This window comes from Polypterus senegalus, chromosome 7, assembly GCF_016835505.1.
Source record: "Polypterus senegalus isolate Bchr_013 chromosome 7, ASM1683550v1, whole genome shotgun sequence".
Lineage (NCBI taxonomy): Eukaryota > Metazoa > Chordata > Cladistia > Polypteriformes > Polypteridae > Polypterus > Polypterus senegalus.
Genome location: NC_053160.1, coordinates 120,494,167 through 120,507,975, shown reverse-complemented (window position 1 = coordinate 120,507,975; position 13,809 = coordinate 120,494,167). Strand labels below are relative to the sequence as shown.

The following is a 13,809-nucleotide window of genomic DNA, read 5'->3' as shown; positions in this document are numbered from 1 at the left end:
GTTAGATATTGTGCTTCTCAAGTTTTCATTTTAGAGACCACTTATTTATATTTTTATACAATTTTATTGCCTTTAAACGATGTCATTTGAGAAAACGTTACATTTCATTTGGGTGGCACAGTGATTTCCTGCTGTCTTGCAGTAAGGAGTCCAGGGTTTGCATCCGATGTCCTCCCTCATGGAGTGTGCATGTTTTCCCTTTGTCCGCATGGGTTTCTTTTGGACATGCCAGTTTCCTCCCACTGTCCAAAGACACACAGGTTAGGTGACCTGGTGATGTTAAATTGGCTGTAGTGTGTGTTTGGTGGTCCTGCATTGTGCCCTATGTTAGCTGAGCAGCTCCTGAAACCACCACTCCCAACCGGTGACCCTGGTCAGGAAAAAGTGGGTTAGAAAATTACACTACCTTTCTTTTTTCTGCTGAAAATATTCAAGTGTAATTATTATTAAATGTAAATTATTTTATTGTGTCATTCTAAACGGCATTAAACAAGCAAAAAAACAAACATAAGCTTGTTCTTGAACTCTTAGAAAACATCTCTTTTGTTGTGTCAAATGTGTGCAGGAAGCAAGAAAATAATGAAAATCCTCAACTCAAAATGTTGATCTTTAAGTCAACACAACCTGTTTGGTGTTGTCTTTGACACCGAGTCAACTTTTAGTAATTATGTTTCACATTGTATAAAACCTGTTTATTCTGGTAAGATATCTCTCTGTTATAAAAAAAAAAATAATTTTGCAACTTTTTTCCTGTGACGAGACATGATCCTTGGAAGAGAGATCTTTTGAAAAGAGACAGAGAGACACTTTCACGTCCCGTGAGACAGACAAGTCACGTCATACTTACAACCTTTGAAAGCAAGTCCTGTGATACACATGCAGAGCAGGTTAGAGATAATGGAAGTAGAAAAATTTGAAAATCTCAAAAAAATGAGAGTAAAGATCACATTAGTGCAAACAAATGGAAAATATTACTCAGTGAAATAATGGAACAGCAAAAAGAGATTGCATAGTGTTTGAGGATGTCTGGGGGACAAGAGAGACACGGCAGTGAGACAAAATGACAGGTGCTGTACAGGCTTTTAAACATTTGAAGCGCAAAGCAGCACAAAATGTAGCAGCAAGTCAGTAGCAGCCACCAGCAGCTGATCGAACAAAGAGAAGGTAAAAAAAAATGTATTTGTATCCCATTGTATCACCATTTAAGAGGGGTTTCGGAGAAGCAACCGCGTCTCCTTGGGGTGCGTTGATTCCCTCTCTTCACAATAACGTGTAGCGCTGGTGGTGGGGGAAAAGGGTTGGCGAACAAAGCCCCCTAGTTTTGTAAAAATTAATGTGCAAAATAGTGAAACATGACTCTGTTCATACATTTGTATGAAGCAGAACTGAGTAGCGTTGTAGTGTTACAAATACTGTAGTCAAGCTCATCACTACACTCAGAAATGATAACTGTTCTTAACAATAAATTTTAGCTTCTTGTTAAGTTTACACCCAACTTTACAGTTTTACTTTTGCTCTCCCTTGCCTTGTAAAATGTACACTGCTCACAAAAATTAAAGGAACACTTTAAAGAAACACATTAGATACATCAGATCTCAATATGAAGTTGGATATCTATACAAATAACGACAGGGCAATGTCTTAGGAACAAAAGGATGCCAAGTCTTTTAATGGAAATAAAAGTTTTCTGCCTACAGAGGGCTCAATTGTGTAGACACCCTAAAATCAGAGTGAAATGAAGATGTGGCAGGCTAGTCCATTTTTTCAAAAACTTAATTTCTGCTACTCAAAATGCTTTTCAGTATCTTGTGTGGCCCCCACGAGCTTGTATACATGCTTGACAACGTCGGGGCATGCTCCTAATGAGACGACGGATGGTGTCTTGTGGCATTTCCTCCCAGATCTGTATGAGGGCATCCCTGAGCTGTTGTACAGTCTGAGGAGCAACCTGGCGGCGCCTAATGGACCGAAACATAATGTCCCACAGATGTTCTATTGGGTTTAAGTCAGGGGATCGTGAAGGCCATTCAATTGTTTCAATTCCTTCATCCTCCAGGTACTGCCTGCATACTCTTGCCACATGAGGCCGGGCATTGTCGTGCATTAGGAGGAAACCAGGACCTGCTGCACCAGCGTAGGGTCTGACAATGGGTCCAAGGATTTCATCCTGATACCTAATGGCAGTCAAGATGCTGTTGTCTAGCCTGTAGAGGTCTGTGAGTCGCTCCATGGATATGCCTCCAAGATCATCACTCTCCCACCACCAAACCAGTCATGCTAAACGATGTTACAGGCAGCATAATATTCTCCACGGCTTCTCCTGACCCTTTCACGTCTTTCACATATACTCAGGGTGAACCTGCTCTCATCTGTGAAAAGCACAGGACGCCAGTGGTGGACCTGCCAATTCTGGTATTCTATGGCAAATGCCAATTGAGCTCCCCGGTGCTGTGCTGTGAGCACAGGGCGCAGTAGACATTTGGGCCCTCAGGCAACCCTCATGAAGTCTGTTTCTGATTGTTTGGTCAGAGTCATTCACACCAGTGGCCTACTGGAGGTCATTTTGTAGGGCTCTGGTAGTGCTCATCCTGTTCCTCCTTGCCCAATGGAGCAGATACTGGTCCTGCTGATGGGTTATGGACCTTCTATGGCCCTCTCCTGCTCTCCTAGAGTAACTGCTTGTCTCCTAGAATCTCCTCCATGCCCTGGAGACTGTGCAGGGAGACACAGCAAACCTTCTGGCAATGACACGTATTGATGTGCCATCCTGGAGAAGTTGAACTACCTGTGCAACCTCTGTAGGGTCCAGGTATCGCCTCATGCTACCAGTAGTGACACTGACTGTAGCCAAATGCAAAACTAGTGAAGAAACAGTCAGAAAAGATGAGGAGGGAAAAATGTCAGTGGCCTCCACCTGTTAAACCATTCCTGTTTTGGGGGTCATCTCATTGTTGCCCCTCTAGTGCATCTGTTGTTAATTTCATTAACACCACAGCAGCTGAAACTGATTAACAACCCCCTCTGCTACTTAACTGACCAGATTAATATCCCATAAGTTTCATTGACTTTATGCTATACTCTGATTAAAAAGTGTTCCTTTAATTCTTTTGAGCAGTATATGAATGTCTGTATACCAGACTGTACACTATGATGAAAACATAAAAGTCTTTATTCAGACTTGCACAATAAATTAAAAGGTGGTAGGTGGAAGAACATTTAGCTATTTATAGTTGAAAATGTGTTGTAGCAAGTCATTTTTAAATTCGTTACATTATTCTGACTAGAAAGATTGTAAGTTAAAACTTCATTTTCAGGATAAATTATTTTGATTAGTGAAAATAAAAATTAGGAATACTGTATCCACAGTTCAAACAAGTTAAATAAAGTATGTATCATTTTAATTTTGACTAGTACAAATGAAATTTTATGTATTGAAAATTCTAATTGTGACTATTCACAAAGGCCCCTTCTTTACACTTAATATTAAAATTTATTTTGCATCTGGATTGCATCCACATATAATTTAGCAAAATAACTTTTATACCCAAAATTAAAATGCATCTCCCATGTGCATAATGCACTTGGACAGCCAAAGTCAACTTCCCTGCGCAAAATTTTAATCATCTTGCATTTTTTTTCCATATTGCCAAATTGTCTGTTACATTGCAGGTGTTAGAGCACAGGCCTGTGTCTTTCAGCCGCCACATTAACAGTCCTAACATGTAAGACATCTCCACATCATGAGAGAGCGGTCCTTCACAGCAAGTTAAATCACATATGCTACTTTATTAGAGAACTATAAACAACATATTACACAGGCCAAAGCAAAGATTACAAAAGAAGTACAAGGGTGCAAACCACTAACCACAAAATATGCAATTTTAAATCAAAATCAGTCAGCAGTATTAGTGGCACATTTACTGACAGATATTTTAGAATTACAAAAATACATTTTTTTTTATTTTTAAGTTTTGTCTTAGCATGATGCTCATCAGGAATTAAATAAATGTAAACTTTCTCAATGTATTCCAAATTAAGTATTTTATTATATGATGTATTAAGTCATGGTGCATCAGCCTTTTCCCTGAAACAAGCTATTATTAACCAATATCCAACTGCAATTTGCAACAATAGTCTATTTAACACTACTGGAATGTTTTCTTTTTTTTCATAAATGAGTTACCGGTTTATTTATAAGTGACTCAACAAGTTCCTTGATGCACAGCTCCAATTCAGTGAGGTAGTCTTTTCCAGTCAGAAGTAGTCCCTGAACAATTTTCATAGTTTTTGCCATCATTTTAGTGTTTAGCTCCTGTGCACCGAGTTGCTGGATATTTTCAGTGGAACAGCCCTTTGTTTAGGAGTTAGTAGGAGCAGACCCCAATATAAGGAATCCATTATAAATCATTTCTGATGTTGAGATCAACCCAGAATCAAAGTCAAAAAACAAAACATGAGTGGCAAAATAGATTTGGTTTCCATAAAATATTTTTGTTTTGGTTGCTGAGTGCTAGCTGTTCCTCTGCTTAGTAAAATTTCAGATGATTTACTGTGTGCTCAATCTGCTTTTATAGAGTAATTATGGCCTGGTAAGGTATGCACCCTGTTGCCTGGCAACATAATGTCTTCACAGCTGAAAAATGGATGCAGCCAATAAAAGAACATGGAGAACAATATAAAAAAAATAAAACTTTAGGAGGTAAAAATAAATACTATATCAGATTAAAGGAAAAGCATCAGGAATTAAATTCTAATGTGTTTTTGACTGTGTTACTGAAATATGGAAAAAAGGAATGACAATAGAGTAGCAAAGCAGTGGCATTTTGATTTGCATACAGCTTCATGAAACTGACACTAAAATTTCTTCCTATGGTAACTTCATAATTGTGAAATGTGTCATACCACAGTCATACCAAAACACACACCCGTACACATTACTGTGTTTTCACCACAGAAGAGCTCACTATACGGAAAGTCACTTGCTCCAATATTGTTCTAGCCACAGACCTATCCCGTTTCTTGATTCCTGCAGAAAGAGAGATTTGTGTCTCCAGTGCATCTTTAGGATTGTGATTGCAAAGATTGTCATCATAATTAGGGTTAGCACCACACAAGCCAGACACATCAACGATATGTCTACATGAGAATATCTGAATATTTTTCACCAGAGACCTTTCTTTAAATGCTAAATGAGGTGAGAGGCAGGCACATGTGGAATTAATGCATGAAACTTATATGCTTCTGGGGTCATAGCACGAATTTCAAAGAAGCAAAATGTTATTTCTTTTATGTGAAGCATTCAATTTTATGTGAATTATTTCACTCACTAGCAGTAACAAATGGCAATCCAGAATTACTAAAAAGAGAGATGTAAACCCCAAAATAAACAAAAAAGTTTTTTTTCTGGCAGAGTATATGAGGCTAGTGTGTGTTGGGGGCCATTCTATCCAATTAAAAAGACAAAGGCCAAGTACTCTGTGAAAAAAATATCTGTAAATAATAACACATTCACATTTCAGGAATCAAAGGGTGCAAACAGGGGTCACTTGAACCATTGTATGCATAAGAACTACATGTTGCACATAGGCATTGCATTCCCCTGATGACCTTGGTGTCTCCACCATTCACTTAGCTTCCGACACCACAATATTGCATTTGGCTACTAAGCTGCAGAACAATTTGTCTCGCTTAGGTTGTACTTTACATTCATAACATTTGTAAACTGCCAGTATCTAAAATATGCCCATCCATAAACTCACCCATGTATTATTGAACCCACTGTGGGCAGTTGGCACGGGAGCCAAAATTTGTGGTGATAGATGCTTGGCAGGAACCAAACCATGGCTAGGAGTGCCATACCAACATATTTATTCACGCTATCAATTCAGAGGTGCCCATTAGTCAGACATTGACAGTGACAGAGCCAAGATTCAATTCCATGGCTCTGAATTTCTGATGACAAAAATGAAACCTGCATTCAAGTCATCTATCCATTACCCCATCTTACAGGTCCTTCCATAGTAGACTTTTTACTTGATTTACCTTTGACCTCCTTTCATTATCACTAAACTTATACAAGTGTCATATCCACCTTTTGTTGCTGCATCACTTGCATTAATGTCACAGAATTATATCTTGTCCATCTGAAGAATTTTATATTAAGCATTGGGCCCCGTCCCAGTCCGTAAATGTTATTTATTGCATTTCTTGTTTAAAAAAAAAAATCCATTTCCATAGGTGAAACAGGCAATATGTTTCAGTTCTCAATGTCAGCTTTTCACATCCTCTGCTTCCAGCCACACTGATCTTACCATTTTTATTCTCTCACATGGCCTCAAAGACAAAGAAAACAGGGAAAAAGTTGAGCTCACCTCCAATCTTGGATCACACATTTCTTCAGCACTAAATGACCAATTTAATTTTTAATCACACTATTCATCTCCTCTAATCATTGCTTTGTGCACCCATGACTCTCCCAATTTACTTCTCCTAATTATTTCCTTATTTATCTTGTATATTTTTAGCTTATCTTTTCTCTTTTTACACCAATGCCAGAAAAAGGCTACACAGCCAAATGTTGCATCGTTAAGTTTTTTTTCAGAATGGAAATCATTTTTACATATTTCTTCCTTTAACAGAATCATACTCCATACTGTGTGTGTGTATATATATATATATATATATATATATATATATATATATATATACAGTAATCCCTCGCTATATAGCGCTTTGACTTTCGCGGCTTCACTCTATCGCGGATTTTAAGTGTAAGCATATCTAAATATATATCACGGATTTTTCACTGGTTCACGGATTTCTGCGGACAATGGGTCTTTTAATTTATGGTACATGCTTCCTCAGTTTGTTTGCCCAGTTGATTTCATACAAGGGACGCTATTGGCGGATGGCTTAGAAGCTACCCAATCAGAGCATGTATTACATATTAACTAAAAAATTGTTTGCTTGTCTCTGCCTCTCTCTCATCCTCTCTGACATTCTCTGCGCCTGACGGAGGGGGTGTGAGCAGAGGTGGTGTTTGCACAGAGGCTGTTTGCCTAGTGGATACGGACGTTTCTCTAAGAAATGCTGCTTTATCGCGGTGCTTCCGCATACTTAAAAGCACAAAAGCACACTTATTGATTTTTTGATTGTTTGCTCTAATCTCGCGCTCTCTCTCTCTCTCTCTGACGTTCTCTGTGCCTGACGGAGGGGGTGTGAGCAGAGGGGCTGTTTGCTAAGAAGATACTGACGCTCCTCTAAAAAATGCCGCTTTATTGCGGTGCTTCGGCGAACTTAAAAGCACACGTATTGATTTTTTGATTGTTTGCTTTTCTTTGCGAGCAAGCTCTCTCTCTCTCTGAAATTCTCTGCTCCTGATGCAGACACTCCTTTGAAGAGAAGATATATTTGCATTCTTTTAATTGTGAGAAAGAACAGTCATCTCTGTCTTGTCATGGAGCACAGTTTAAACTTTTGACTAAAGGGTGTTATTTCATGTCTAGAGGGCTCTAATAATGTTAACAGTGTGGGAGAGTTTATAAGGGCTTAAAATATATAAAAATAACTATACAAACATATGGTTTCTACTTCGCGGATTTTCATCTATCGCAGGGGGTTCTGGAACGCAACCCCCACGATCGAGGAGGGATTACTGTATATATATATATATATATATATATATATATATATATATATATATATATATACACACACACACACACATTATATATATATATATATATATATATATATATATATATATATATATATATACACATACATACAGTGGTATCTTGTTATACATCCGCTTTGGAATAAGTCCAACTTGGTATACGTCCTGTTTGGACACGAAAAATTTTGCTTGGTATATGACCTTTGTTTAGAATACGACTCGCATGCTAGAACACCGTGCGCTTCCCTTATTTACCTCTTTTGAGACAAAGCCATGACTGCCCATGAGCATCAGTACAGCAGTTGCTAGCATTCAGTGAATAACCCGCGCGCTACCCTTGTTTACCTCCCTCGAGACAAAGCCACGACTGCCCACAAGCGTCAGTACGCGCTATAACTTTGTGATTTTTCACGTAAATTTGAATTCATTGTTGAAAAGTTTGAAGGTGGCATGCGTATCCAGGACTTGACGAGAACGACGGTATCTACGATTGTGAAAAACGAAGACGTTATTAAAATGTAAAGTGAGGTTAAATTGTCATTTATTTCATCTAATTGCATTTGTATTTATGTATTTTAGTATTAAGCAGTGTTTAAATTATTTTATACAACCCCATCAATGTATAATATGCCAATAACAATAGGACTTTTTCATGGGAATGGATTAATCATTTTCCCATTATTTCTTAAATCTTATTTCTGTTTATATATATATATACTGCTCAAAAGAATTAAAGGAACACTTTTTAATCAGAGTATAGCATAAAGTCAATGAAACTTATGGGATATTAATCTGGTCAGTTAAGTAGCAGAGGGGGTTGTTAATCAGTTTCAGCTGCTGTGGTGTTAATGAAATTAACAACAGATGCACTAGAGGGGCAACAATGAGATGACCCCCAAAACAGGAATGGTTTAACAGGTGGAGGCCACTGACATTTTTCCCTCCTCATCTTTTCTGACTGTTTCTTCACTAGTTTTGCATTTGGCAACAGTCAATGTCACTACTGGTAGCATGAGGCGATACCTGGACCCTACAGAGGTTGCACAGGTAGTCCAACTTCTCCAGGATGGCACATCAATACGTGTCATTGCCAGAAGGTTTGCTGTGTCTCCCTGCACAGTCTCAAGGGCATGGAGGAGATTCTAGGAGACAAGCAGTTACTCTAGGAGAGCTGGAGAGGGCCATAGAAGGTCCATAACCCATCAGCAGGACCAGTATCTGCTCCTTTGGGCAAGGAGGAACAGGATGAGCACTGCCAGAGCCCTACAAAATGACCTCCAGCAGGCCACTAGTGTGAATGTCTCTGACCAAACAAGCAGAAAGACTTCATGAGGGTGACCCAAGGGCCCCATGTCCTCTAATGGGCCCTGAGCTCACTGCCCAGCAGCATGCTGCTCGATTGGCATTCGCCATAGAATACCAGAATTGGCAGATGCACCACTGGTGCCCTGTACTTTTTACAGATGAGAGCAGGTTCACCCTGAGCACATGACAGAAGTGAAAGGGTCTGGAGAAGCCATGGAGAACATTATGCTGCCTGTTAACATCATTCAGCATGAGCAGTTTTGTGGTGGGTTAATGATCGTCTGGGGAGGCATATCCATGGAGGGTCACACAGACCGCTACAGGCTTGACAAAGGCACCTTGGCTGCCATTAGGTATCAGGATGAAATCCTTGGACCCATTGTCAGACCCTATGCTGGTACAGTGGCTCCTGGTGCACAACAATTCCTGGCCTTATGTGGTGAGAGTATGCAGGCAGTTCCTGGAGGATGAAGGAATTGATACCATTGACTGGCCACCACACTTTCCTGACCTAAATCCAATAGAACACCTCTGGGACATTATGTTTTGGTCCATCCAATGCCACCAGGTTGCACCTCAGACTGTCCAGGAGCTCAGTGATGCCCTGGTCCAGATCTGGGAGGAGATCCCCCACAACACCATCTGTCATCTCATTAGAAGCATGCACCGATGTTGTCAGGCATGTATACAAGAACACAGGGGCCATACAAAGTGCTGCGTACAATTTTGAGTTGCTGCAATTAAATTTTGGCAAAATGGACTAGCCTGCCACATAATTTTTTCACTCTGATTTTCGGGGCGTCTTTGAATTCAGGGCTCTGTAGGTTGATCATTTTCATTTCCATCAAACGATGCGGCATCCTTTCGTTCCTAACACATTACCAGTCTATATCAGTATAGATATCCAGGAGGATTTCTTTTTCCCATTGAGATCTGATGTGTTTTCAAAGTGTTCCTTTAATTTTTTTGAGCAGTTTATATATATATACACTGTGAATTCCTAGGATAATAATGGTAAAAAGTGGTGCTCACAGGCTGCATATTATTATCATAAAATGTTAATGTAACTTAATCCTGAACTATTGTAATGTGTAACAATCCTTGAAATAATACAGTAAGACGGCAGGTAGTATGTTCAACATCTCATTGATATTACCATATTACAAAATTTTATATTTAACTTACAAAATTTGTGTCCAATGAAATCAATGTACTGTATTAAATTTTGTATCTTACAGATGCCCAAACACTTTTTTATGGAAAAGCCTGACATCAATGAAGTACATCTAAACGTTCTTCTGCTGGGAAGACCTCAAAGTGGGAAAAGTGCAACAGGAAACATTCTTCTAGGAAGCTATGAATTTGAGAGCAGACTTTCCCTTGGCTCAGTGACACAGTCTTGTGAACTTTGTCAGAGACGATTTTCAAGTTTTGTTCGTCGCGATGGAAGAGAAGCAACGCTCTGTGTTAATGTCCTTGATACTCCCGCTTTCCCACACTCCTATCTCAAAGCCAGCGAGGTGAAGAATGACATTCATGAAGCCCTTTTGGAAAAGTTCCAACGAGGCCTTGATGCCGTAGTGCTGGTTTTAAGGGCAGATGTAGCCTTCAGCGAAGAAGACTTTAAATGCATACAACTTGCTGAGGTACATAAAAACATTCTATGTATACCAATTGTCAAATCAGCTAATTGTGTTTTTTCCCTATAAACCATTAAAATTAAATAACATGCACATTTGTTAATTAGAATCCAAAACAAAACTGAATCTTTTTAAATAATCAGGTAAAAATCATGTTTGCATGTACTATAGAGTTTTGTACTAAACATCTCAATCATGTTATTGAAGCATGTGTACTGAGGAATGAAGAGTGGGTGAAATAAACTTAATAATTGAGCAAGCAAAAGGGGCGGAATGATCTGTACCCATGTAAATAGAAGAAATGTAGCAGACTGACATCATGAGCTGCTTCATACACTCAGAGAGGTCAGGACAGATTCTGTTCAGACACAACTCTGTAGAATGAGAAGTGCAGGAAAATAAATTAACAAATCAATGACCATATAAGTACACAAAGCTAATATTTAGCTAATATGGGTGGTCATGATGAAATTAAGGCTGAATGCAGTATTCAAAGCTCAGTTACGGCTAAAAATGTGGAAATGTCTCAAATGTACACATTGATAGAAATTAATTATGTGTAGCACAAGGATGTAACAATTTTTTTTCAAGTATAGTATGAATGGTTGTATTGAGTTAGAGAAATAGTAACAAATTAATCAATGCAGTATTAACCTTTTCTTATTTACTGGTGTGAACTGTTTAAAGCTACTGATTGATACTATAATAAACACAAAGAGGACTCCCCTCTGAAGCCCCTCTTACCCCTTTCAGAATGTCCAAGCAGCAGTCTCATAGTTCTTAATGGGCCAAAAAACAACCTTCACCTTACCAGTAGACTGAAATGAAATCATGGAACCACTTTAAAATAGTGTTGCAAGATTACTATCTTGCGTATTTGCACTTAGAAAATCTAAAATGTGTTTGGTATTTGTGCTAATCAACTCTGCAGTTACACATCTGACATTTATTTGATTTAACAGTAGGTTCAGTGCCACCCTTTGCCCTATGAACAACATGTTTTAGTCTGGTTTCAGCCAGGAAATAAAGATGAGAAGAAATAAACAAGTATGAGGTCTTGGAAAGGCTAATTACTTTGCCACCTTAAAGAAAAACAGCAACATGTTTCCAAGAACAATGTCGTTTGAAGTGGGCAAACCAAAATTAAGCTGGGATTTCAGGTTACATTGAAAACAAAACCATTTCCAAAAACAAAAGGGCACACTCGCCCAATTGTAAAAGTATGGATTAATTGCTATATAAGTCTTTTGTGAAGTGTAACTGAATTATGTCATTACATTCCCCATTTTATTTATACTTCATTCTCAAGTGCTTCACGATAAATGTAACATACATACATTTATTCAAATCTTAGATAACAATATTTATCTCTCCATTCATTTTTAAAAATATTTCCTTATTCCCAAGTGCATCAGTAAAACACAGAAACCAATAATCAAAGGAATGTTACCCACAGGATCATATAAGACATAATTAATTAAAAAGCACATATTTGTGAAAAGAGCGCACTCACACAGACGCAGAGTGCCAGCACCAAAAAAGTCAGTAACTAGGTTTGGAATCATATCCAGGTTTCCACAGCTGTGAGGAATCATCCCTAGCTACTATGAAACCATGATGTCCCAGATACAGGAAAAATGGATATAAAAATAAAGGCTAAAACGCTTTGCTTATTTACCTTTTACTCCAGATCCTTGGACCCCTAATTCATCAGGTATGATGTCTGTGTCTGTGCAACATTTAGAAGCTTAATATACAGGTACACAATTAAAGCCACATTTGTTAAGCTAAATCTAAAATTCCATTCTTTCAATATTTCCCCTATGCCAACTGAAGCTACTGTTTGAGCAGTTACATCCGCCCATAACAATTTCCAAATATTCCTGAACTGTGAACTAGCTTTGATACTGGTTAATCAAAACCACCCATCTCATTGTCACCTCACGGTGTCCTTGGCACACCTTCCTTTGTGTTCTCAGATTGGCACATAGACATACTTACTCATAGTGGGTCAAATTAATCAACACATATTTAACTCATATCTGTATAATGTCATTTAATCAATGTAAGGGATAACTATTTTATTTTTTCCCATTCTCTTCAGGAACTTCTTGATTTTGAGTGGAGGAATTACTTCTACATTATTTTCACCCATCATGATAGATTTGAAGAAAACGGACTGAAATTGGAAGAGCAGCTAAGTAATGCTCCAAAAGCTTTAAAATTCCTGTTGGAATCTGCCAAAAACAGATATCATTTTGTGAACAGTGTTGCTCCCTGGTTACATGCAGAGGGAAGACCAGTCCTGGAAAAACTGCTTAGCCTCTCTCAACAAAATAAATACAAAGCACTCGAGTTTAAACAATCTGCCCCCTCATTGCAGCACACAGGGTAGCGAAAGATGTAGCATTATCAAATCTGCTTAATCCAATTCAGGGTACCTGGGGTGCAACAGCCTATCCCAGTAGCTCTTGTCTCAAGAAAGAAATCATCTCTCTGACAGTGGGGCAGTCAATTGTTTTATTTTGTTCATTAAATAATTACATGGTCAGCCGTGCAGCAAGGTTTTCTTTATGTCACTTAAATAAAAGCCTCATAAGAAAAACAAAGCGCCAAACTGAGAAAGGCTGAATGTGTAAAATATATTAATTGGATCATAAGGTAATTTACAATATACACTGGGCCAATTCAGAGTCACCATACACCCTGCACTCACTTTCACACATATACAACTGGGCCAATTCAGAATCACCAGGGTTTACCTAAGATGCAATACATTCATTACAAATAAACTTAACTGATTAGTAGGTGTTAAGTATAAATGAAACTCAGTATTTAATTAAATGATAAAAAAATTCATAACTTACTGCAAACTTATCTTTAAGAATGACTGGTAATGATATGAACCAAAACTATTGTTGACATTTATCTGTATTTGCTTTAAAATGTATTTAATGTTTTTACAATTATAGCTTATTACAAAGACTACAACTTTCTGACACTGGGTGGCAGCAACACTAAATGCTGGGTTCATATCCCATTCCCTGATTGTCAGCTATATGATTTTCCTCCTATATCTCAGGTTTTGCTCATACCTTGTGACCAGTGCTGCTGGGATAGGTACTACTGAGTGTGATAACAGAAAGATAGCAAATGACATTTATTGTACTTGCCTGATATTTTTCTGAT

The 13,809-nt window shown here is 38.3% G+C and overlaps 1 protein-coding gene across 1 annotated transcript in view; it reads left to right on the top strand.

Moving 5' to 3' along the window:
• Positions 1 to 13,195, top strand: part of LOC120532814 (GTPase IMAP family member GIMD1-like) — a 67,305-nt gene extending 54,110 nt beyond the window's left edge. The window contains exons 2-3 of the mRNA XM_039759214.1: positions 10,219 to 10,626; positions 12,725 to 13,195. Coding sequence (XP_039615148.1) covers positions 10,219 to 10,626; positions 12,725 to 13,015 — 699 coding nt within the window. The 3' untranslated portion in view covers positions 13,016 to 13,195. The remainder of the gene's footprint in view (positions 1 to 10,218; positions 10,627 to 12,724) is intronic.
• Positions 13,196 to 13,809: the final 614 nt, after the last annotated feature.